Genomic DNA, 27,136 nt, shown 5'->3' with positions numbered 1-27,136 from the left:
ATGCAAACACATTACATATATTTACTTTTTCTTACCTTGGTGGGTCCATTGCCATGAACAACAACTGGCAGTGTGTCAGAGTCTACATTTCGTGCACGCACTCGACCATTTTCAAACTTCAGTACAACCTCATCTGGAAATAAGATTTAAAATGATGTTATTTGTTGCTCAGTACAGAACCTTACACATAAACCTACAACTCTCTCAGCAGGATCTTCCTTGTAAAGTTCTTACATGACTGAAAGAATAAAATTTCGTGGGCTGTGGATGAAGGTTTAGACAGTTACTAGTGGTATATGCATTTAAGGCTATGCATAGCGAAAGGCATTTTCTAAAATGCAAAATTTTTAGAAGAAATGCAAAAAAAAAAAAAAAAAAACGAAAAACTAAAGCAAGTAATAAAGCATAAAAATAATATTGTTTATATCTAGGTGAACCTTCCATGAAACCTAGGCACACACACCTGCCTCTCCTTCCAATTCAAAGACCACCACACAAACATAGCATTTAGGACCACTACCTCTGAGACACTGCAGGGAAATGCTCCTCTATTCCACTGACTATATATATATATATATATATATATATATATATATATATATATATATTTATATATATGACTATATTCTGACTATGTTCCATTACTTGTGAATGTTTTGCTGAGTAAAGAATCTTTCATTAACACTACACTGCAGGACTCTCTGGCACAGCTGTAAGTGGGCCATGCTCCCAAGCCTATATAATGTTGCTCTTGAAGAAGTCCATTTCAGAACGTGTCATACTGACCTGGATGATGGGAAAACATATCTGTCCTGCTGACAACCAGCAGCAACTTATATACATTAGACAACAGCTTTGCAACTCCAGATGAAAACGTGCTCATAAAAATATTTGCCTTTTGGCAGTTGCATGACATCTGTGACAGACTGGGAGGGAAGGATAACACCAATTTGCTACTGAAGTGGTGGTGTCAGCAGAATCAAACCCTCATTTCATTATAAAGGGCTCTGAGTTGGCCACATACAATGCACTCATTCCTACCTTTGCTGAAGCATGCATCAGTGTCTCTTCCATTGGGGACAACTTCGGAGAAAATAATTTGGAGAAAGGTGCAAAAATTTGGCCTGTGCCTTAAACATGCAACCGATTTTGACTTTCACACTGTGGAGAAAGAGCTTTTACCTTGACCCCTCTTTCTTCTGACATCAGGCCTTTAGGACAATTAGAGATGCCGGATCTGCTGCTGCTAAGGAGCCTTTTAATATACTTTATCAGTCATTACATATTCATGGGCACCCTCATCCTTATGATACATGTGACTCTAAAAATTACAACTCCCCCCCAACACTTCCTCCACAATTCTGGTCTACATTTGATCTGACCAACTCTTTACTCCCATGGGCACAGAACAGTGTGGAGGGCTGGCATCACAGGCTAAGGTCAAAATGCACTGGGCATGTGGCATACACCTGTAATCCTAGCAGCCTGGGAGGCAGAGATCGTTGGATTGAATCAAACTGTGCATGAGCGAAAACACTTCCTGGAACAGGGGAGAAGAAGTAAGTCCCCAAGGAACCAAAATTCCACAAGGACACCACATACTGTATACCTCCATGAATTGCTTAAGGTTTGTCATGTGAGACAAATGATACTGATTGACTGAAGAAGGCAATTAGTCTGGCCTTGTACCCTCCCTCAAAGTACAAATGACGGAACCAGTGTGACATATCTTTTGCTAGGGAGATGTCCAGGAGCCCTGCATAGCATAGCTAATCATCTGAAACTCTGCCTGTATTTTGTGCTGTTCATTTGGATGTTAAAAATGTTTTGTTGCAATGCAAGTATTTATAGTTTTTTTTTTTTTTTTTTTTTTTGTACAGCTGGACTTCTGTACTGTCTGTCTATAGCTTTTGTTTGCTGGTTCTTAGCATGGAGTTTTTCATACTACAGGGGTGTAATAAAGCATTACTTATATTTTCATCTAGTTCAGGTTTTCCGGTGTGTTATATACAACGATGTGTTAAATGCCTGACAATCATCCTACCTGTCCAACATTTTATGCTTTGGCTATCAGACACATGTTCTCTGCTTACATTTTCACTAGCTATGTTTTGTTGTTTTCCTATTCCAGTAATATGTTGTTCTGGACTACTAGTACAGTGTTTTCAGTTACTGAGGCAGAATTCTGGTTATGTTGCCGTCTCATACTCATCGAATCATGCATATCTTTAAAAACCCATGGGTGAATTTTTGATTTTTTATTTCCCTATGAGTTTCTCTTTTGCCTACTTTGTACTAATTGACTGAAATGCAATCACCTGTACTTGAATGGTTGTTGCATTTAACCAGATGTCACTTTATGAATAACCAACTGGCTATAGAAGCAGCCCCTCTCTGCTTAAACAATGTCTGCCTCAGTGGCTAGAAGGAAGGACAGGTAGTACAGATCCGAGTCATGGACATGTTGGGAAATCTCACTGGTAGATTGAATGGCAGTTTAGTTAACCATTTACAATAAACAAACCCTCTCCCATGTGCTGTGCAGAAAGAATGTATACAAAACAGAAAGTTACATTATTTAAAAATATAGTTAAAACAGAGTATGTTCTTCTATTCAACTACTTGTCTGTCTTTGTTCTCTGATTTGGCAATTCAGTTTCACTGTTGCACCAAGGAGTCGGCTGTTCTGATGTTGTCTAAGTTCCCTCTTCTGTACCCATCCACCTTTCCTACCTCTCTGTAATCACAAAATTTTGTAAATTACTGCAAGAAATTTTCAACGAATAGCAGCTATGTGCAGTTTGGTTGTGTTAATTACAACAGGCAGCCTAAACTACACAGAAAGCAGTATTAAACTTGAGAAATTACAGTTGTGTAAGAACTTATTAGCACAGAAGATGTCCTACTAACCACTGTCACAGTGTTCCTGACATATGGGTTGTCACTGTAGATGTCCGGCCAGGGTACAAAAGCTTACCTTCCCAAGGCTGTATGTCTGATGCTGACCTCAGCTCATCAGAGTAGGGATATAGCCAGCGACCTGAAGACTATTGAGAGATGGAGACTGGTCAGCTAGGAGGAGCGTAGCTCAAATAGGTAAGTAAATACTCCTATTTCCATGCAGCAGAGCAGAGGTTAAAGCAGAAGGGGAGAAGAAAAATAAGGCTGAAGTAAGCCAGAGAGGAGAGCATGGAGGGTGGGATGAAATACTGCAACAGTGTTCATCAGGACATTGACTAATATGATAAGTTATTATACAAGTGTAATATGTCCTGACTGAAATTACAGTTGCTGTATTCCTTACACACTGGTAATTCCCAGAGTTGAAGGAGGTAGAGAGAAGTTTGGTTGGCTACTGTGTAGATGAATTGTCTAGCAATCCAGATAGGGCCAACCTAGCAAAGACTGTCCTGGACCTGGAGAAGTTATCAATTTTGTAGTGTTTGGTGAAGGTGTGTACACACGACCAAGTAGCTGCTTCCAAGTCTGACCTGGCATTTACTCCCTTGTGAAAAGCCCTCAGGAAGCTACTGCCCCAGTGGAATGAGCTTTTTGGTTAGGAAGGGAAGGACTTACCATAGTTTGAGTAGCAGAAAGATATGGCCTTGGGGATCCAAGGTGTAAGAGTTTGTTTGTTTGGAGACTGGCTCATGAAAGATACAAATAGATGGTTAATCTTCCTAAACGACTTAGCTTTGTCTAGATAAAATCTCAGTTGTCAGTGAATGTCCAGAGAATGTAAGATTCTTTTCCTCCTATTTTGGTGACTGTAAAAGAAAGTGATTAGATGAGTAATCTGACTGAGGAACAGCAAGTTCACTTGGATGTGAATGATGGATTAGCCATGAGAGTCACCCTGTCTTTGTGGAAAATAAGGAAAGGAAGAATGGCCATGTAACTCAGAAACTCTCCTAGCAGACATGAGCGCTAAGAGTAGGAGAGTTTTCCAAGTACAGAATTTTAGAGAAGCAGATGATGCTGGTTCAAAAGGAGGCAAAGAAAGATTTTCCAGCACAAAATTGAGATCCCAAGGGAAGGGATGGGTTTCCTTGGTGGGTTAAGATGCAGAACTGCCCTTAAGAAAAGTTTGACTTTTACTTTCACCACAATTAAAGGGTTAAGAGGCAGGCAGGCACTGATGGCAGACAGGAGATGTTTTACAGGACAGTAAGCCAAATCTGAATGAAGTAGTTCACAAAGGTACTGAAGTACAACAGGGACCTCTGATTAGAGTGGGTCCTAACTGTGCTTGCATCACCAATAAAAAAACATTTTCCATTTAGTTGTGTAAGATTTTCTAGTAGTGGGTCTCCTTTTGTCTTGTAGTACTTCAACATTCTCTTCAGTGAAACATTGTCTTTGAGGGATTAAAATCCTACCATCCATAGGGTCAAGCTGAGAAAGGGAATATTTGGGTGGAGAAGCAATCCTTCCTGTTCGGTAATCAGTTCCAGTTGTAGAGGTATTTTCCTATAATTTCTCTTTGTCAGGTGAAATAGCAGGGGAAACCAATGTTGCCTCAGTCAAAAGGGTGTCAATAAAAGGAGTCTGAGTGCCTTCAAAAGAATTTTTGAACAGGCAGTGGAGGAAAGGCATAAAGGAACTTTCCTGCTCACTGGAAAGAGAAGGCATTTGTCCTCCAGGCTATGGGACAAGGTTCTCCAGTGTGGAACTGGAGAAGCTGATGATGCAAAGAGGTCTATCTGAGGAGTGACCCATTGAAGAATGATCGCCTAGACAATGTCCATTCATGGGGGTCATCCAAGGAGTGGCTTAGGGAGTCTGCCAGCATAATGCCCTTTGAAGGAATGTATGCAGCTATGAGGGTGATGTTCATCCAGGTGGCTAAGTTCCATGCCTCCTGTGCTAATCTACACAATTGGTAAAACAATGTGCTTTCCTGTTTGTTTATGTACCACATAACTGTGGTGTTGTCTGTGTATACTAGGAGTGGTCTGGGTTTCCATATATGACAGAAGGTCTGCAGTACTTACAGAAGAACCCTCATTTCTTTCAGACTGATAGGTTCCTTCAGAAACTGAAGTTGCCATCTGCCCTGCACTCAGTGTGTTCCTGCCATGTCCCCCATGCTTCATCCAAGGCATCTGTTTGAACTTCTTGAAGAGGAGGAGGTGGTGTAAAAAAAAGTCCTGGATTGAGGTAGACCTGTTCCATCCACCAAAGTAGCTCCTTTTTGAGACAAGAGAGGAAGGGAATCAGGATGTCCAAGGGATAAGAGAATTGGGACCATAAAGACTTCAGATACTACTACATTTTCCTCACTTAAAGTCTGTCCAGGGGAAGCATAGGGATGGTTGCTGCCTTGAAACCCAAAGTTCTTAGCATCTCCCTTGCTGAGCAATGTGTTGTAGAGGAGCGGTCAAAGAAGAATTTGAAGAGACTGTGAACTTTCTTCTGGGGGAAGAAGGCATGCATTTTCTTTGTGTCCAGTCTGCAGCCCAGGAAAACCAGGTCTTTGTGTAGGAACCATGTGTAAAGTACAGTTGTGTACACTTACCATAAATGTAGATGTTTGAGTGTATTCACAGTTGCAGTCATTACATTAGGGTAATCTGTTGGCAGGTTGCCCTCAGTCGGCCTGATTAATAAAGTCTTGGGTCCTGCATCGGTTGCTGTCCCTTCTTCCATGACGTCAGGTCATCAGGGGTATAAAACATGCAGCCGACACCATTACATCAATTTTTCTTGCCCCAGATGTCAGGTGCCCCCCAAATGGGGAGCCAAATATCTAAGTAATTAAAAAAGTACAGTTTTGTACCTACCATAAATGTAGATGTTCGAGTGTACACCCTGCTGCAGTCATCACATTTGGGTTATCCTGTCGTCAGGCGGTCCCGCAGTTGGCCAGAATTCCAAAGTCTTGGTCCGGCGTCGGTTGCTGTCGCTTCTTCCCTGACGTCAGTGCGCCAGGGGTATATATAATGCAACCAACGCCATTTTCTTCAGTCTTTCTTGCCGCGCGGTGCCCGAAGCAGAAGCAGTTCGCAAGTGCTGGTTGGCCGACTCCTGAGATTTTCGAATTCGAATTTCAGACCGAAGTCTTCTATAAAGCTAAGTACCCTGTTGGGGAAACTTTTCTTGCCTCAGACCGATGTCAGAAAACGTTAACAATTGTATTTCTTGTGGGAAGCAAATACCTCATAAGGATTTTCATTCTTATTGCATACCTTGCATATATATATTATATATATATATATATATATATATATATATATTGCAAAAACACAAAAATATACCTCCAAACAAAAGCAAATATAGCAAAAAGGCTTTTAAGCATAGTAAAGGAAAGAAGAGGTACAGTAAGAGAAAAACAGGGGGTTGGAGGGAGGGTAACCAGGACTGCAACAGTGAATACACTCAAACATCTACATTTATGGTAAGTGTACACAACTGTAATATGTTCTTCATGTTTTACTGTTGCAGTCATTACATTTGGGTAGATTCCCAAAGCTATGGTTGGGAGGATGGATTTATACAGCATTAGGACCAGCTATAAGGCACTGCAGGACAGCAGTGGCAAAGCCAGCTCTGGATTTAGAGAAGAAAGGTAAATGGTAATGTTTGGTGAACGTATGAACTGAGCTCCAGGTAGCAGCTTCTAGAAGGTCTCTGGTAGGAACACCTCTGAGAAAGGCTGCAGAAGTAGATGCCGCCCTGGTGAAATGAGATCTGATCCCCTGGGGGATAGTTTTACCATGGTGCATATAGCAGAAACAAATACAATGGCTTATCCATTTGGAAATAGTCTGCTTTGAAATAGCCTTTCCCTCTGCCCCTGCAGCAAATGCCACCAGTAGTTGTTCAGATTTTCTTTGAGATTTTGTCCTGTTTAAGTAAAATCTAAGTTGTCTGTGTACATCCAATGAATGCAGAATCCATTCTCCCTTGTTCTGTGGATTGGGAAAGAAAGTTGGCAAACGACTGGTCTGATTAAGAGCCACACAGGATACCACCTTAGGCACGAAGGATGGATTGGTCCTGAGAGACACCCTGTCTGCATGAAAAATAATGAAAGGCTCTACTGCCATAAGAGCCTGTAATTCGGAAATCCTTCTAGCTGAAGTGACTGCTAAAAGGAAAGCTGTTTTCCAGGAGAGAAATTTTAAGTCTGCAGTAGCAGCTGGCTCGAAAGGAGGGAGAGTGAGTTTTTCCAATACAAAATTGAGGTCCCAGGCAGGGGTTGGAGCTCTCCTGGGTGGTCTTAAGTTTTTGGCCCCTCTGAGATACTACTTTAGCAGAGGATGAGAGAAGATGGGAGGTTCTGTGTTGTAATGAGCTGAAATGGCTGAGGCATGGATTTTTATGGAAGAAAAGGACAGGCCCTTGTGAAGCATCTTGGTTAAATATTGTAAAATCTGAGTAATATTGGGCACTGTTGTGCTTATGCTGACAAATGGAAAATATTCTGTGCCTGGAATCAATCACAAGGGATAGGATTTTCTAGTACTAGGCCTTCTTGCCTCCAAAGTGACATCCATCACAGGTTTGCTGAGGGGTGCCAAGGGTGAATTTAGGTGAGTAGCCACGCTGCAAGATTCAAAGTTTGGAGCTGAGTGTACAGAATTTGGTTGTTCTGCTGAGACAGTAAGTAAGGTGTCTGAGGCAGGTGCCACGGTGGAAGGTGTGACACATTGCGCAGGAGTGGGTACCAGTGTTGGCGAGGCTAGTCTGGAGCAATCAAAATCATTTTTGGTTTGTCCTGTTTGACTTTTAGTAGAACTTTGGAGAGCAGAGGCAGAGGGGGAAAGCCATAGACTGATAGTTTTTTCCAGCTGAATGATAGAGCATCCACTTTCCAAGCTTTTTTGTGATGAATTCTTGTGCAGAATTTGTCTAACTGGTAGTTTTGGGGAGAGGCAAAAAGATCTATGTCTGGGCTCCCCCATTTTCGTGTCAACATGCTGAAGATTTGTGGATCCAATTTCCATTCGTGTGGGTCCACAAGATTTCTGCTTAGTTCGTCTGCCAGAGTATTTTGCTTTCCTGGCAGGAATTGAGCTTGTAGATGTAAGTCAAGGCTGTGTTCCACAAGGCCATGGCTAATCTGCAAAGGGGGTAGGAGTGGGTACCCCCCTGCTTGTTTATGTACCACATAACTGTGGTGTTGTCCATCTTTATCAGTAGTTATCCTGGATGAAGGAAGTCCTTGAAGGTCTGTCAGAGCATTCTGTACAGCTAGCATTTCTTTCTGGTTGATATGTAGGTGCATTTGAGTTGCGCTCTATTTGCCCTGAATGCATCTCCCTGCCAGATGGGCCCCCCAAGCATAGTCGGATACAACTGTAGTCAGGGTTTGGGTGGCAGGGGGTAGAATGAATGACAGTTCCTTGTTTTGGTGACAGGCCTCTGCTCCTGTTGCAGGCAAGGAATGAGAGGAATCATTGTTTCCAGCCTGTGACAATGTTGACTCCATAAGCTTTTTAGGTACCATTGAAGTTTCCTCATATGCAGTCTTGCATATGGAATTAGTGGAATGCAGGATGCCATGAACCCCAAAGCCTGCAGAATTTGTCTTGCAGATAGCTGGGTTTTTGTGGCCACTTTTGTTTGAAGTATGTTATCAATTGAACTTGTTTGTCTGGCGTGAGGTAAGCCATTTGGACAGTTGTATTCAAGCTTGCACCCAGGAATGTAATTATTTGAGAGGGCACCAGTTGTGATTTCTTTTCATTTATAGTGCACCCTAGGCATGTTAGAAGCCTTTTTACAAACACCAGATGTTGTAGAAGAGTGTCCTTGCCCTCTGCCTGAATTAGACAATTGTTCAGATAAGGATAAATTTGAATGTTTCTTTGTCTGCAAAATTCAATCAGTGGTGCCAGGCACTTTGTGAAGACCCTGGGTGCAGTAGATAAGCCAAAGGGCAGTGCAGAGAACTGGTAATGCAAATAGCCTGCTTTGAAGTGGAGGTATCTTCTGCAAGATTCCCTGATTGGGATATGCAGGTAAGCCTCTTAAGTCTAGAGTTACCAACCAGACATTCTTGCCTAGCATAGGCAGTAGCTGTTGTAGAGTCAGCATCTTGAATTTTGGAATGTCCAGGAATGTACTTATTTATTTATTTATTCCAGTTTGATTACCTGGGAGGTCCACTGGGCTTGGGGGCCCGTTTTCAGTGGAGGTCCAGGGAGAAAAGCTCCACAGAAACAAAGTTTACTTACATGAAATTCAAAGACAGTCTGCATTACAAACAACAGGTTGCTACAAAAAAGAATAAACACAAACAATTTTTATTTTGTTCAGGAGGAAAGAAAAAAACAGGCATATAGCATAAAAACTAGATTTTACTATTTAGTTACCTATGCTGTCTACATTTAAGAGTGAGGTTAGGAAGGTAATGAGGTTAGCCCAGAGTGATGAGGGAGGAGAGCTTGAGAGGTATGGGCTGAAGAGTGCAGTTGCATTTCCTGTTTAGATAGAGGTAGGAATGAAGTTGGGTTTTAAAGTTATTAAGGTTGTTACAGGCCCTTAGTGTAGAGGGCAGGGCATTCCATTTTTTAGCTAGGGTAAAGGATAAGAGAAGCTGACCAGCTGGGGGCTTGGGTTTTTGAACGGTGACCAGGTTTTGGTGAGAAGATCTAAGGGATCGAAGGGGGGTATAAGGTTGTAGTATATTGGAAAGAGCAGGGCAGTTAGTGGGTTGGAACAATAATTTGTGGGCTGTAGTGATTTGGAGAAAGTCAAGTTGATTGGGGAGTTCAAGCCAGTTTAAAGAGTGAAGGGAGGTGCAGTGATGAGAGGATGATTTGGCATTGGTGGCAAACCTGGAGATTTTGTTGTAACATTGTTTCAGTTTGGAGGTAAGTGTGGCTGATAAATTAGTGAGCAGAGGAGCGCCATACAGTAGAGAGGGAAGGAGGTAGGTAGAAGCAAGAGTTAGACTGGTGGGAGGATAGAGGAAGTGGTTGTTTCTATACAGTAAGGCAAGTTTTATGTGTGTTTTCTTGATGTTTAGCTGGATATGAGTATTAAATTTTAGTTGATCATCAATCGTGACACCAAGAAGTTTGGCAGAGGGTACGATCTCGATAGTGGAGTTGTTAAGGCTGGTAATTTGAAATGAGTTTTTATCAAGAGTGGAGGATTTTGAGGGGGAGAAAGGAAGAATCTTAGTTTTGTTTGCATTTAGTGAGAGGTGATTTTGGAGCATCCAGTTTTCAGTAGTTGAGAAGGCACTTTGTGTCAGAGCTTGGAGCTCTGTTAGGTTAGAGGCACAGCAGATCAAAGTGGAATCGTCAGCATATTGCACAATATTGGTGTTAGGAACGGCTTTGTGGGAAGTCATTAATAAAAATATTGAATAGTAACGGGCCAAGTATGGAACCTTGGGGTACTCCAGTGGGGGTGGGAAGGAAAATAGAGGTGGCTTGGCCCCATTTCACAGCTTGGGACCTGTTTGAAAGATAGCTGGAGAATCAGCAAAGAGATTTTGTTTAAGGTTGAGATTAGAGAGATGGTTTAGAAGGTGGGTATGGGAGATGGTGTCAAAAGCTTTGGATAAGTCCAGCAGAACAGAAGATACCATATTACCGGAGTCACGTGCTGAATTGAAAGAGTGTAAGAAGGAGAGAAGGGCGGAGTTAGTACTGTGTCCTGGGCGAAAGCCATGTTGGGTAGGAGACAGTAGTTGGTGTTTGATAAGGAATGGCAAGAGCTGCAGGTGGATGCATTTTTCAAGGATTTTGGAGATAGGGGAGAGGATGGCTATGGGGTGGAAATTGGAGACATTACAGTTTTTGCCACCCTTGTGGACTGGAAGAATAAATGCAGTATGCCATAGTTTGGGTACATAAGATTCAAGTAGTGATCTATTAATTAGGATGCTGACAGGCAGAGCAATAGCATCTGAGGCTATTTTTAGAAAGGAGGACGGAATGCTGTCAGGGGCATTGGAGCAAGGCTTTAGTTTATAGAGAAGTTCCTTTATTAGATTGGTGGATACAGGTTTGAGTTTGAAAGAAGGGCGGGGAAGGGAAGATTGAGCAGGGAGGGGAGGAGGGTTACTGTTGGTAAAAGTCTTGGTTAGCTCAGCGATGGAAGAGGTGAAGAAGCAACTGAATAGAGAAGCAATTTCAAGGTCAGATTTGCTGGTGTCAGGGCAGGGGTTGTTTTTTTGTACCTGGTCTAAGGAGGGAATTAATAGAATTCCAGAACTGTTTGGGATTTCTTGTATGGTTTTCTTGTAGTTTGATTTAGTAAGACTTTTTATCTCTAATGACTTGTTTTTTGGCTAGGTTTCTCAACTGTTTATATTTAAGGAAGATTTCTGGCCTTTTGTGTTTGAGGTAGGCTTTCCAGGTTTTATCCCTTTGTAGCATAATCTTTTTTGTATCTTTGGTGAGCCATGGGGTGGTTTTTGTTTTAACTTTTTTTTGTTCTTATAAGAGCTAGGGAGTTGAGGACAGTTATGAATGTTGAATTGAAATAGTTAACAGCTTCATCTAATGGTAGTGTTTTTAGGGGGTTCCAGTTAGTTAGCTTAAGGGAGTCAGAGAAAGAAGTAGGGTTAAAGTTAGATAGGTTACGAGTATGAATGTACTGGTGAGAGTGTAGGGAGGTGGAGGTAGCTCGAATGGAGAAGGCAGAGAGGTAGTCTCCTAATGGGTCAGGAGTGACACTAGATTTTATGGCTTTGTTAGGATGAGATACTAGGATCCAGTCGAGTATGGAGCCTGGGGGGTTGGTTTTGTTAGGTCTAGTAATGAAGTTAGTAAGCGGAGTGAAGTTAAATAGGTCGATTGTTATGGTGGGATTAGGGTTAATGATTTTTTCCCAGTCAATATTTACATCTCCCATTATGTACGTTTCTAGCTTAATATTAGAGGAGGTCCAGGAGAGGATGTCTTCCAGGGTATTGGTGTTGTTACCAGGAGGAATATAGAGGGAAATGATGCAGATGCATTTATGGTTGTTTATTTTTAGTAGGCCAATTACAAGTTCAGCATTATTAAAAGAAGGGATGGGATTAGGGTAAGGAGTAATGGACAAGTGGCTGCAGTAGATTAAAGCTACACCAGTGCCTACTGAACCTGGGTGGCTGCACTTGCAAGAACGGAAAAGTCCAGAATTGGATGCCAAGATCTGTCTTTTCTGGGTACCAGGAAAAGTCTTGAATAAAATCCTTGCCCTTTTTCCTTTTCTGGTACTGGTTGAATAGACCCCATATCCATGAAGGACATGACTTGTTTCTGGGCCTCTGCCCACTGATATGGAGGCAGATCTGGCCATCCGTTTGGAGTTGGCAATGTGTGGAAATTAAATTTGTACCCCTGGGATACTATATTTAAGACCCACTTGTCCTGGGTAATTAGATGCCAATTTTGAGCATGAAGTGCTAGTCCCCCCCCCCCCCAAAGGGGCTGCCAAAAGATAAGGGCTTGGAAATGGCAGAGGAAAGTCACTGAGACTGTTTACTGTAGGGTGGTGCTTTGCTACTTCCTGATTTGGAGGTGGAGGCACCCCATTGTTTTGTCCTGTAAGATCCTTGTGACTGAAACCTGGAGCCCTTGGAGTGTCTGGTTTTGACCTGAGTGGCTCTGTTGGGTACTGGAAGGGACCAGTTCTTAGTAGGCCAGTGCCTACTGAATCTGGGTGGCTGCACTTGCAAGAAATCTTTTACAGTTTGCATAGATTTAGCTTTGTCTTCCATCTTTTTCAAAACTTCTTCTGCCTTATTACCAAACAGACTATCCTGCTGTAAAGGAGCATCCAGCAATTTAGCTTTAACATGATCAAGCAGATTTTGCTCCTTGAGCCAAGCATGCCTTTTTATCACAGATCCAGTTATGACGGCCCTGCAAGAGGCCTCCAAGGAATCAAAACCACATTGCAAAGTATTATTGATTACAGTAATAAGTATTCTTTATACAAATATACATGACTCAATCTGAGAAAGTATTTTCCATTTGTATAATTTTTTTAGCATAACATTTTTAAAAAACATCAACCATTAATTTTACTAATTAATTGATGGGTGGAGTTTTAATCTAATTGATTTAGTTATTTAAACATTTTGTGTAATGGGCAGCTTTGTTCTTTGCCTTGAGAAAGCCTGGTAATACACTGGGTGAAAGCGCTTGGCTTATCTGTGTTGCTCTTCTATTAAGAACTGTTTACGTGTGCTGTTTGGAATTAAAAGGATTTTACTTTACTGCCTGCATTTGGATTTCTGTGCTTCGGATCCTGTGTGCCGTGGACTGTTTCATTCTTGGTTTGGTTTCGTTTTTTACATTGCAAAGTATGCTTTCCAACTTGTTCAGCTGAATGCAATAAATCCATTAACTCTTTTTTCCACACAATTAGAAATCAACATCATTTTCTGTTTCAGTAAGTCCATGACATGCTGTTGATATTTAAGCATATGAAATTGACAGTTTAAAGCCCTGATTGCCAGGGTTTCATACGTATAAACCTTCTTGCCCTATCTATCCAGTGCCCTGGAGTCATACCTCCCAACCGTCCCGAGTTACTCGTTTTTTACCGAGTTTTGGGGTCCAAATGAAGGGGTGCCATGACTCCCGATTGGCAACCCTTCATTTCCGATTTCTTTGTCTTATTTTTTTATTTTTTTAAAATTTTCGCGCTGTCGGAGCTGACGTCATCACGTGTGCGATGACGTCAGCTCCGTCAGCACTACCAGCCAGTCGGAATCAAGCTCCTTGAGCTCACGTCATCATTTCCGGCTGGCTGCAAGCAGTTGCTGCATTTGAAAAGCTTTCCGCCAATCCCGTTCAAACAGAAACACTTAGCTGCCCCCTGCCTGCCATTCGTTTTTAATCTGGACTGGGACTTCACTTGTATTGCCCGAGGGCCGAGAAAGAAAGCTGCCGTTCATGCTGGGAGCCTGGGACTATCTGAGAAGATATGCTGCTGCTGTTACTGTATGATTCGCTGTTGCCTGCCCACTGCCTGGTGGTGTTGGACTCAGAAGGAAGTAGGGAAGATAACAGCGATGGCGGCATAATTTAAATTTTGCAGAGTCAGCCCACATGTGTCCCAGCCTCCAGGTAAGAAAACAACTCTCTGAACTGTATTATGCCATGAACTTTGTGGTTTGTTTATTTTAAGTGCTGGCAAGAAAGAACTGTGCTGTTTACCCGTAGTTGTATTTGTAATATAAAACAATTGCTATCTGTTTGCTTTATTGATCTATTTAAAATTATTTTAAAATTATTTTGAAATCATTTTTTAATATTATAATATTATATGAGGAAATGCATAACAAGTAGGTTTTATTGGACCTAGTATGTTTTAAACTGACTAAGCTGCTATTATGACCTTTGCAAGTCTAGATTGTTTTAATTATTGTATTTTTATTATTATTGTTTATTGTTTATTATGTTTTATATTAAATTATGAAAGTAGTAGGATTGCAGTGGGAGAATTAAGTATCACGTATTTAATGTGTGTGCTGAATGCTTATTATGTTCTAGCCCTTTAAATGTGTAAGTGTTTGCTTTTTCATTTTAATTAATTAACTGTTCTAATTATCTGAAAGAGAATATAAGGAGTGGTATGTGTAGGTATGCATTTGTCTCCATCTGATGAAGTTGTTTAAACGAAAACGCAGTGCTTGTGGAATCGCGTTAGTGGACTGCAAAGTCATTTTATTCGTGGACTGCAGTCATTTTATTCTCTTTTTGTTATGGTGGACTGAAGAGTCAAAGTACCCTGTGTGGATCAAGGATTTGTGATTGGATTTGTGCTTTCTTTGAACTGTTCATTCATTTTTTAGTGTTTTTGGTTTACGTTGGAGCAGTGATTCCTTTTGGTTTTGGTTTGGAAAGGGAAAAATAAACCCAAAAGCAATTATGCAAATGGAACAAGTCCGATAAAAGCCACAAGCGAACTTCTATCATGTCAGTCAGACACCTTCTCATCAAATACAATGGAATCCAGACATGGTAGGTGGAACAAACAGATGCATTTCCAATCACATAATGTTGTATAGCCAGAAACTGAGCATCTTCGACAGCCTTTTAGTCACTCCAAATAAACAAGTTTAAGATACTCACTGGGTTTCATATTTATGAACGTCTCATGCTAGAACTGCACATTACACCAATTTCACTACAAACCCAAGTGACACACACATATGTATAAACACACTCACAATCATGACATTATGTTTATAGCTACTATTCTTACCTACTGCTCCATTAAGGTTCTGGAAAATTCGACATCTGTGATCCAAACTGATGCCAATCTTTTCCTGACAGTGAAAAGAGAAAGTTATACCCTGTGGTTAAACTGATCCAAATTTTTAAGCTACAAATTCCAACAAATGCTAAAACATAGATGTACTAATATGTGAAACTGCTTTACTCATGCAAACTACTGGCACGAGTAAAAAGTCAGGTAACAACAGGAATACAGATAAATCAAGTACATGCATAAATACGTCTAGTGGCATCACTGAAGACATAAACTGAGATACTAGTATCATGTTTCCTTAGAATTCTATGTATTACACCATTAATTGTATGTTCTTTCTGTTCTTAATGTAGTACTTTATTACAACTCTACATACTAGACCACTACTGTATGTTGTCTTTATTTTTTATTGTAGTGTTTTCCTTAAAACCCTGTGTATTATACCATTGCTATGAATATTTTTATTCTCTGTCTCTGAGCCTCAGCTGAAAAAGAGGCTTTTTTGACCAGTTGGAGAGTATCTCGGTCAAAAAAATACATAACTAAACAAAATACCTGTGTAGCTTTCATGGAACAGGCTCTGTGAAGCTAACTTTTCCCATACCATTTCAGAGTAAAACATTTCTAGCAGTATGCTAGGATCACATGCCAGATCTGTTCCAGAGCATTTGAATTAACAAATTCCAGGAACATCTGAGTGTGTGAGTTTGTGCTCGTATACATTACCCAGTTGATAGGAGAATAGTTGAAATCACCCATGACTAAGGTGCTGGGCTGTATGGAGAGTGACTTCAGTAAGTCCAAACAGACGGTGTACTTTTCCTGATTTATGGTAGGGGAACTATACCTAGCAATGATGTGGTAGGGTATTTTGCATAGAGTTAAATGGACATGAAGTAGTTCAAAAGAGTCATATTGTCACTGTTTGACCAGTCTCGAGGTGTACTTGGCTTTAATGAAGATGACTACCCTCCTTTAGTTCTTTTTTGCTCATTTTGAGGTCTGAACATGTGGAAGGCATTGTAGCCTTGCATGGCTGGGGTGCTCTCAGCGGTCTTGAACCATGTCTCTGTAACTACACAGACATCAGCATCCTTCAAGGACAGGACTGCTTCCAGGAAGTGCAACCTCATGTTTAGACTTCTAGCATTAAACAGCAGAGCCTTGAGTTTGCCTCGGGTGGATTTTGTTACACTGGAAATTTTGTTGTTTTGACACTGCCTAAAAGAGGCACTATGGGGAGGTAAAGCATCTTTGTCAGTATCCGAAAGTCTAGAGGAGACAGGTGCAGACCATCTCTGGCAAAGCAGCGTCACCTTTTGACCATATCATCCCAGGTGACAGATACTGGATCCCACTGGACAGACACCAGAAGCAAAGACAACTGTTGAAGTCAATCATTTTTTTTTTGTATACACTGTGGTATCATCTTGGAATAAGGTAGAATGCTGCTTAGGGCTAGGGTCATACCTGCCTGAGACACAGTCTGAGAGTTCAGTCACATCTCTCTTCATATAGTCCACAGACGTATGTCTCCAGTCATTCAATCCAATGACTGAGTCATAAAGGTACTTGTTGTTGAGTGACTTGAGTGCATGCTTCATCTGATGGATCCTGGCACCTGACAGGCAGCTGACCATAACCTTCTCCTTGTCCAGCCTGGTGTGGGGAACATCTGTGCATCTCACTATGGAGTCGCCTATGACCAGGACATTTGGTTTAGAGGTGTTTTACCTTAGGGGCTTATTTGATGAGACATATTTGTATGTGTAATTAATTGTAATGGTTTCTATTTGCATAACTGTGTGTGTGCACTTTGTTTACAATTGGGAGATCTCTGAACTTCTGGACTTCTAGTGTGTACCTCCATGTATATGGGTTTATGTGTCATGTCTTAAGTTTGTGTGAGAGGTGAAGAGTGTGTACTGACAGCCTGTTTGGTATCCAGTTTGTTGTTACATGAAAGAAGTGATTCCAATTTCATCGTGTACTTACATCTCTCACACAGGGTATTTGTTTGTTGTAAGAGTAAATGGTTGTCAGTATACAAGAGGCAATTACTACATTGCCTCAGTATTCCTATGTCAATCAGGCTGGCCAGAGAAATGATGGAAAACTGTTTGTCCACTATAGCAGGTTTTTACCGTATGAGCTATTATGGAAAGGAGTGAGATATATTGACTAGTTTTTGCGCTAGGACTATCAAGGGTTGTTATTGAGGGTTGTGGATGACAGGTGTGGTAACACTGCTCAGTGTGCTACTAAGTTGCCTTTAGTGCGACAGAGAAGCTTGTGAGCTTCTGAGGGTTCCAGCTGACAGCTGATTAGGTAAAAATTGTGTTTCAAGGTGTTTGCATTTATACAGGGCACCATGAATCCATGATGCACAGTGACGAGCAAACGCTAGGCTTAAATACAGGCAAAATTAATCTACCAACAGGAAAGTACACAGTGATCCTTCCTCCAGCAATCCCCAGCTCAGATAAGGCTGGATCCACACTTTTAACACAAGGGTGCAGGGGAGCCCTTCTTAATATAAGACAGCTGGTTTATTGCTCGAGTGTAACAAAAACAGGCTAGATTCAGCAGGTCTGAATCTAGCCTATGTTACCTAGGCTTAAAATACGAGAAAACAAGTGCAGAAAATATGCAGTCACAACAGTAAAAAAGCAGGAAAAAAAACTGTTATCAGATACAATGCAATTTAAAAAATGTAATAGCGACATAAAAAGTACAGTTGTGTACACGTACCACAAATGTAGATGTTCGAGTGTATTCACTGTTGCAGTCATTACATTTGGGTTATCTGCCTGCAGGTAGCCCTCAGACGGCCTGAATATCAAAGTCTTGGATCCCTGCATCGGATGCTTCCATGATGTCGGGTCATCAGGGGTATAAAGCAAGCAGCCGACACCATTACATCAGTTTTTCTTGCCCCAGATGTCAGGTGCCCCCATAATGGGAAGCAATTATATATAAGGTTACACCGCCAACAAAAAGCAAATACACCAGAAAGCTGAAATACACTAAACAAGAAGAAAGGTATAGCCAAGAGAAGTTAGGGGACCGGAGGGAGGGTAACCAGGACTGAAACAGTGAATACACTCGAACATCTACATTTATGGTGAGTGTACACAACTGTACTATATTTTTCATGTTTCACTGTTGTAGTCATTACATTTGGGTAGATTCCCAAAGCTAAGGATGGGAGGAGGACGTTAGAGAGCATTAGGACCAGCTATTAAGTCCTGCAGGACCACAGTGGCAAAACCAGCTCTGGATTTAGAGAAAATAGGCAAGTGGTAATGCTTGGTGAAGGTATGTATAGAGCTCCAGGTAGCAGCTTCTAGGATGTCCCTGGTAGAGACACCACTGAGAAAGGCTGTAGAGGTAGATGCAGCCTTGGTGGAATGTGATCTTATCCCCTGTGGGGTAGGTTTTCCATGGTGCTTACAGCAGAAATGAATGCAATGGTCTATCCACTTAGAAATGGTTTGCTTTGAAATGGCCTTCCACTCTGTCCCTTTAGCAAAGGCAACTATCAGCTGCTCAGTTTTTCTGAGAGGCTTAGTCCTGTCCAAATAAAATCTAAGTTGTCTGTGCACGTCCAAAGAGTGCAGTATTCATTCTCCTTTGTTCTGTGGATTAGGAAAAAAGGTTAGCAAATGAATGGACTGATTAAGGGCCACACTGGATACCACCTTGGGCATAAAGGAAGGATTGGTCCTGAGGGACACCCTGTCTGCATGGAAGATGATGAAGGGCTCCACTGTCATGAGGGCCTAAAATTCAGATACCCTTCTTGCTGAAATGATGGCTAGAAGGAACGTTGTTTTCCAAGAAAGGAATTTTAACTCTGTAGTTGCAGCTGGCTAAAATGGAGGTAGAGTGAGCTTTTCCAATACAAAGTTAAGGTCCCAGGCTGGAGTAGAGGCTCTCCTGGGTGATCTTAAAATGTTGGCCCCTCTGAGGAATTGTTTCAGCAGGGGGTGAGAGAAGAGGGGTGGGCTCAGTATTATAATGTGCTGAAATGGCTGAGGCATGAATTTTAACTGATGAGAAGGAAAGGCCCTTGTGGAGCATCTCTGTTAAGTATTGAAGAATATGTAGTAAGCAGGGCACTCTTGTGCCCAATCCCTGAGTGTGGCTCGTGGAACAGTATCTTTGCCACTTTTCAGCATAGGATTTTCTAGTACTAGGCCTCCTTGTCTCCAGAATGACATCTAACACCTGCTTATGAAGGGATGCTATTGGAGAGCTCACATTAGCTAGGCTGCAACGTTCAGGGTCTGAAGCTGGGGGTGCAGAATCTAGCCCTCCTGCTGTGACAGCAGGGAAGGGGTCTGAGGCAGGTGCCATGGTTCCAGCAGTGACACACTGCGCAAGAGGGGGTACCAGTGCTGACATGGCCAGTCTGGTGCAATTAGTATTGTCCTTGGTTTGTCCTGTTTGATCTTTAGCAGAACCATCAAGAGGAGAAGCAGAGGGGGAAAGGCATAAACTGAGAGGCTTTCCCAGGTGAAGGACAGGGCATCCACTTCCAAGCTTGACTGTGGGGAGTCCTTCTGCAGAATTTGTCCAGTTGGTAGTTCTGAGGGGAGGCAAACAGGTCTCAGAGTTCCCTCATTTGTTTCTCAAAATGCTGAATATCTTTGGTTCCAGTTTCCACTCGTGTGGGTCCAAGGGATTTCTGCTTAGGTCATCTGCCAGTGAATTTAGCTTGCTTGGCAGGAATTGAGCTTGTAGGTGCACTTGGTAGCTCAAGGCTGTGTTCCACAGAGCCATGGCTAGTCTGCAGAGAGGGTATGAGTGGGTTCTCCCCTGCTTGTTTATGTACCACATAACTGTGGTGTTGTCTGTCTTTACCAATAATTGTCCTGGAAGAATGTGGTCCTTGAAGGCTGTCAGGGAATTCTGTACAACTAAAATTTATTTTTGATTGATATGCAGGTACATCTGACTTGCCCTGAATGCACTGACCTGCCAAGTGAGCCCCCCATGCATAGTCTGATGTGTCTGTTGTTAGGGTTTGGGCGGCAGGGGTAGAGTGAATGGCAGTCCCTTGTTGTGGTAGCAGGCCTCTGCCCACCAAAGGAACTCTGTCTTTATACATGGAATGATAGGAATCATTGACTCCAGGTCCTGAGAATGTTGACACCATAGGCTTTTTAGATACCATTGTAGTTTCCTCATATGCAGTCTTGCATATGGAATTAGTAGAATACAAGAAGCCATGCACCCCAGGGCTTGCAGGATTTTCCTTGCAGATAGCTGGGTCTTTGTGGCCAGTAGTTTGAAGTAATCTGTCAAATAAACTTGTTTCTCTGGCGTGAGGTAAGCCATCTGGGAGGTTGTGTTCAAGCTTGCTCTCAGGAATACAATTTGTTGGCAGGGCACTAGTTGAGATTTATTTTCGTTTATGGTGTACCCCAATGAAGTTAAAAGTTTCTTTACAAATGCCAGATGATTTAGTAGCATGTCCTGGCTTGGTCCAGGTATGGGTATATTTGAATATTTCTTTGCCTGACAAATGCAATGAATGGAGCTAGGCACTTTGTGAATACCCTGGGCACAGTAAATAAGCCAAAGGGGAGTGCAGAGAACTGATGGTGCATGTAGCCTGCTCTGAAGTGAAGGTATCTCCTGCAAGATTCCCTTATTGGAATGTGCAGGTACACTTCCTTTAAGCTAAGGTGGCCAACCAGGCATCTTTGCCTAGCATAGAAAGCAGCTGATGAAGTGTTAGCATTTTGAATTTTGGGATTACCAAAAAGGTGTTTAGAATAGAGAGGGCCAGGATAGGACGCCAGGAGCTGTCTTTTCTGGGTACCAGGAAAACTCTTGAGTAGAAACTTGTCCCCTTTCTTCTGCTGGGACAGGCTGAATAGCCCTGATACTTATAAGAGAAGAACCTGCTTTTGAGCCTCTGCCCACTGATTTGGGAATAGATCTGGCCAATCATTTGGGGTTGGTAAAGTGTGGAAGTGGAATTTGTATCCTTGGGAAACTATATTTAAAACACATTTGTCCTGGGTAATGAGTTTCCAGTTTTTTGCATGCAGGGCGATCTTTCCCTCTAAGGGATCAGGCAGTTGAGCAGGGCTTGGAAGGTTTAAGGTTAAGTCACTGTGACAGTTTTCCATAGGGGGGTGTCTTACTACTTCAAGCTTTGGAAGTGGGAGCCCCCCACTGCTTAGGCCTTTGAGTACCTTGGGACTGTTGCCTAGGTGGTCTGCTGTTCCTGGGTTTGGACTGAGAAGGCCTGGAAGAGACAGGAAAGGACCATTTCCTAGAAGGCCAATGCCTACTACATCTGTGAGGCTGTACTTGCAGGAAATATTTAACAGTTTGCATAGATTTAGCTTTTTCCTCCATCTTTTTAAGAACTTATTCTGCTTTGTTGTCAAACAGGCTGTCTTGGTTTAAGGGAGCAACCAGTAATTTAGCTTTGACATGATCTGGCAAATTTTGCTCCTTAAGCCAAGTATGCCTTCTAAGAACAGGCCCAGTGACAGCAGCCCTACAAGATGCTTCTAAAGAGTCAAACCACATTGCAAAGTATGTTTACCAACTTGTTCAGCAGAATGCATTAAATCCTGTAATTCTTTATTTTCAGCACAGTCAGGAATCAACATAATTTTCTGTTTAAGTAGCCCCATAATATGCTGCTGATACTTTAACATATGAAACTGGCAGTTTAAGGCCCTAATGGCCAAAGTAGCAGAAGTGTATACCTTCTTACCCCATCTGTCCAAGGCCCTGGAATCTCTATCAGAGGGGGTAGGGTTTTTGGCAGTAGTACCCAAATGTAATGACTGCAACAGTGAAACACGAAGAACATCACACTTACTTCCTTGATGTAGAAATCTCAATTGTTTTCCCAACCTAAAGAGACCGGGCTACCTCCCTGAGCACTAGATGGAAAATTCACTGACTTGTTGATGTAAAAACAAGTGCTTGCTGGAGTGGAAGAAGACACCACTTTATCCAACAGCTAGCTAGAAAATGGATTCAGATCAAGTAAATCAGTAGAAGAGGCAATAAAAGGGAAGCAGAAGGAAAGGCAAATAGTGCAGAAAGGGAGGAGCTTATTAAGCTGAATTTACAGTAGGGGTGGGCAGCTTAAAGACAACCAAGTTTAAAAAGCACATCAACAAAGGGGAGGGGGAGTAGGAAACACTAACATGGAATCACCAGCAGTGCTTTCGTTTATACAGACTAGAAATATTTTCAGCAAAAGACAAAGGACCAGAAATTCACTGTGTATTTAAGTATCATTCAAGAGATTCGTCTTCTTCTTCTTCTTCTTTCGGCTTTTCCCGGTTAGGGGTCGCCACAGCGGATCACCTTGTCCGCACAGTGATTGGCAGTGGAGTTTTACAGTGTAGAGTTGCCAGCCCGGCGCCCAACCTTCCACAGAAGGCACACTCACACGCACACCTAGGGCCAATTTAGTGTCCAATCCACCTGAAGCATGTCTTTGGGATGTGGGAGGAAACCGGAGCACCCGGAGGAAACCCACGCGACCACAGGGAGGACATGCAGACTCCGCACAGAAGGCACCCCAGCCAGGGATTGAACCGGAGAGCCTCCTGCTGTGAGGCGGCAATGCTAACCACTGCACCACCGTGGCCGCCCAAGTATCATTCAAGAGATTAACCAATGAAAAAAAGAGAAATGTGCAGCCTAGACAATTTAAGTGTATACCTCTCACACAGAATAAAAACACTAGGCCAAACAGATTTCTTAAAACAGAAAACAAAATGAAGTCAGTAAAAGAGAGCAGCTCTACCAGTGGCAGACAAAAATATAGGTTTACTTTCCTCACCCAGCAGGGAATAACCAACAGTACTTTAGTTTATGCAGGCTTGAAAAGTTTTCAGCAAAGGGACAGACATTCACTGTGCATTTTAGTATCACACAACAAAATTTGACCAGGGCATTGCAGAAATACCATTACTCTTTTTGATAATTGCCATGGGATCTTTTACATCTACCTGAGCTACCACCAACTGAAACATATGGGGCCAAAGGACAGCATAATCAGAAGTGCAACACCCCCAATATGCTGCACTGCAGTGTCAGCAATCGATCTACCTGGTGTGGGAATAGAACCCACAGCTTTCTGCACCAAAGGTTAGTGAGCTACCTGTTGCATCACTAACACTGACATAACAGTGATACTAATGGCTCTGTAATCACTTTTGTGACAGTCTTTTTCCACTCATTTTATCCCAAAGAGTACAACACACAATTACCAAGTCGTCTTCCATCCAAACACTAACCAAGCCCACCTTGCTTAGTTCCAAGGCTGGGCTCATTCAAGGTAGTATTACAGCTTACCCTCTTCTCTGTGTCAAGGAAAACCTTAGTATAAAACAGCTGATCACTGTCGCTATCCGCTCCATCCCACTCTGACACGATCTGGCTGAGGCTTGGAGCATAACCCATAAATCCTGTCAGAATAAAAACAGTATTGGATTAACAGTCAAACTCAAGTCATTTGACAACTATATCAAAACCACAATGATATACAACAGAATTTAAAAACAGATAAGGACAGATTTCTTTCACCTGTCTGTTGCACTTTCTACAAGTTAAAGTGAAGGCATATTTTGCAAGTAACCCTTTGCTCTCACGACAGTGGATTTATGTATGCCTATGCATTCCTTACTTCCAGTGTACCTGACCCTCAGATACTGTAACTCATTCTGGAAAGCTGTATTATGCAACCTCCGGGGGTTTTATAAAACAAATGTTTTTTCTTCATGCTTTTGTCAAACTTTGACATTCATCTTTGCAAAATATCTTTCTTACTCCTCATTTCTTTTGAGATGTTTTATCCTTACAGTGTTAACTTATTGGAAACACTCACCATCCAACCCAATACTATATTCATGGGTGACTTTAATTACCTAACTATTAAATGGGAATCTTATATGATACCAAACGTATGGGCACAGAGATTCCTGGATTTGGTAAACACCACTCCCTGGACCAGAATTTCAATACACTAATCAGGGGCGCAACAATACTTTTATTTTATTTTATTTTATTTATTTATCTATCATTTGTTGACTGGGAAAGTCTGACTAGGATAGAGCCTATTTTCAGCAGAGGCTCGGGGAGAAACGCTCTAGACACATGTCTTTGGATGGACCATACTGGATCTGGTCCTCACTAATATGTGATACTGCTGCACACCCCCTAGTGTAATATCTTCCCTGGTAAGGTCTGACCACAAAATGGTCTCCTTTAAAGTAAAAATAAAATCTGGACCCCCCACCCCACACCCCAAACTAAACCTGGAATATTCAGGAACTGCTCTAAGGCTAACTTCCTGCTATTATGTGATAAAATGGCAAAATTTCAAGCCCCCAAAAATCCTGAGAACACTGCTGCCTATGCAGAACTTTTCACAGAAACCCTATACAAGCATGTTAATAGTTCCACAGAGGCAGCTTTACCAATGAGGAAGAAGTACAGAACTAACTCAAAGAACAAGCCAGCATGATGGAATCACAGCATTAATAGGCTGTATAACAGAAGGAGGAAAGTCATGGCAAAAAATAGTAGGTGCAGCACCCAGCATGATAAAAACACTCTCAAACTAAACAAACAACTCAAGAGGAAAAATAAAGTATACCAAAGCCAAATTTGAGGTAATTTTGTCCTCCCAGGTCATGGATAATCACAAGGCATTTTTTAGCTTATGTTCTCAGTCTCCAAGGCAATACATAATACTGTGCAGAGCTCAAGAGCCCAGAAGATATAGCAAACCTACTGGCCAATAAATTCAGTTCCACCTTTACCCCTCTCTCCCCCTCAACCTTCCCTCAGGAAATACCACCAAATATAAAGTACAGTTTTGTACCTACCATAAATGTAGATGTCCGAACTGGATAGCATCTGCAGTCATAACAAGTGGGTTGTCCTGTCGTCAGGCAGCCCTGCAGTCGGCCGGATTCCAAAGTCCGGGTCCGGCTTCGACTGATGTCGCACTCCACCCGACGTCATCTCTGTTGGTCTTCGGGTATAAAAGCATCAGCCGACGCCATTTTCCTCAGTGTTTCTTGCCCCAGATGCCAGTAGCCCTCTTGCAGGCTAAAATTTGGATAGATGCCAATGTTTCCAAATAGATAGAGGTAAACACAACAATAAGCATATATGTACATATATACAAACAAATACACCATAAAAGACTCCCCCCCAACAGCTAGCTATTAGGAGGGTAAACACCCTAGGAGTACCACAGAGGGGAAGGAGGGAGGGTAATCCTGACTGCAGATGCTATCCAGTTCGGACATCTACATTTATGGTAGGTACAAAACTGTACTATGTCCTTCATGGATGCATCTGCAGTCATAACAAGTGGGTAGAATACCATAGCCAACTAGGGGAGGAGGATAAAAGTAGATTATGGTGTGTTTAGGATCCCTTGCAGTACAGCAGTGGCAAACCCTGCTCGGGATCTGGAATATAGAGGCAAATTATAATGCTTGGCAAATGTATGCACGGAGGTCCAAGTAGCCGCCTCAATAATGTCTTTGGTTGCCACTCCTCGTAAGAAGGCTGTGGTAGTGGCTGTTGCTCTTGTAGAATGAGGTCTTATGTTCTGTGGAATTGGTTTTCCATGGAAGGAGTAACAGTATCGTATGCAATTCCCTATCCATTTGGAGATTGTCTGTTTGGAAATAGCTTTTCCTTCCCTTCCTGTTGCATAGGCTACAAAAAGTTGGTCAGTCTTTCTGCTATTTTTTGTTCTGTCCAAGTAGTAGTGTAGCTGTCTATGTACATCCAAGGTATGCAGTATTCTTTCCCCTCTATTTTGTGGGTTGGGAAAGAAGGTAGGTAGGTGGATTGCCTGGTTCAAAGATACTCTGGATACCACCTTGGGCATAAATGTAGGATTAGTCCTCATGGACACTCTATCTTGGTGGAAGATTAGGAAGGGTTGCACTGCCATTAAGGCCTGTAGTTCTGAAACCCTCCTTGCTGAAGTAATTGCCAGTAGGAAGGAAGTTTTCCATGACAGGTGTTGTAGGTCTGCTGTTGCTGCTGGTTCAAAGGGTGATAGTGTCAACTTTTCTAGCACAAAGTTTAAATCCCAAGCTGGTAATGGTGGTTTCCTTGGAGGTTTTACATTCTTGATTCCTCTGAGGAACTGCCTGAGCAAAGGGTGCGAAAAAACAGGTGGATCAAAGCTGTATTCTGCTGAAATAGCTGATGCATGTATCTTGATGGAGGAGTAGGACAGGCCTGAATGAAGAAGTTCGGCCAGATACTCCAGAATGTTAGGCATATCTATGTTTGACACATCTTTTCCTCTTCGGTACTCCAAATGACAAACCTTTTCCATTTTCCAGCATAGTTCCTTCTTGTTGAAGGTCTGCGTGCTTCAAGAATAATGTCTTTAACTCTTTGAGAAAGTTCTGGATTAGCTGCTGCTATGTGATGTTCCATGCAGTCAGTTGTAGCGTTTTTAGGTTTGGATGTATGATGCTGTAGTTGTTCTGAGTTAACATCAAAGGCATCAGGGGTATTGGCCACATATTGTTCGAGACATGCTCTTCAGTAGTGGGTACCAGTGTTGTCTTGGCCAGTTTGGGGCTATCAGGATTATCCTTGGACGTTCTTCCTTGATTTTTAGTAGTACCTTGTGTATCAAAGGAAGAGGTGGGAATGCATATGCTGTTAGGCCTTTCCAGTTGAAGGAGAGTGAGTCCACTTTCCATGCTAGTGGATGGAATGTCCTTGTGCAGAATTTTTGAGCTGGTGATTGAGAGGTGATGCGAATAGGTCTATCTGTGGCATTCCCCATTTCTTTGAGATGGTCTTGAAGATGTCCGGGTGCAGCTTCCATTCGTGGGCATCCGAGTGGTTCTGCTTAATATGTCTGCTAGAGTATTGTCTTTCCCGGTACAAATATTGCCTGTAACTGAATGTTGTAGCTGAGTGCCAG

General features: G+C 42.2%; 1 protein-coding gene across 1 annotated transcript in view; it reads right to left on the bottom strand.

Annotated features, from left to right (window-relative positions):
* The window catches only part of PLOD1 (procollagen-lysine,2-oxoglutarate 5-dioxygenase 1), a 1,142,395-nt gene that overhangs the window by 640,176 nt on the left and 475,083 nt on the right, over nucleotides 1–27,136 (bottom strand). The window contains exons 5-7 of the mRNA XM_044063038.1: nucleotides 23,518–23,630; nucleotides 15,169–15,232; nucleotides 36–133 (exon numbers count right to left, since the gene is read on the bottom strand). Of these exons, the coding sequence (XP_043918973.1) occupies nucleotides 36–133; nucleotides 15,169–15,232; nucleotides 23,518–23,630 (275 nt within the window). The remainder of the gene's footprint in view (nucleotides 1–35; nucleotides 134–15,168; nucleotides 15,233–23,517; nucleotides 23,631–27,136) is intronic.

The sequence above is a fragment of the Protopterus annectens genome, chromosome 2.part1 (genome assembly GCF_019279795.1).
Source record: "Protopterus annectens isolate FY-2018-M chromosome 2.part1, PAN1.0, whole genome shotgun sequence".
NCBI lineage: Eukaryota > Metazoa > Chordata > Ceratodontiformes > Protopteridae > Protopterus > Protopterus annectens.
The sequence above is the reverse complement of the archived record's forward strand: the minus strand, read 5'-3'. Positions and strand labels throughout refer to the sequence as shown.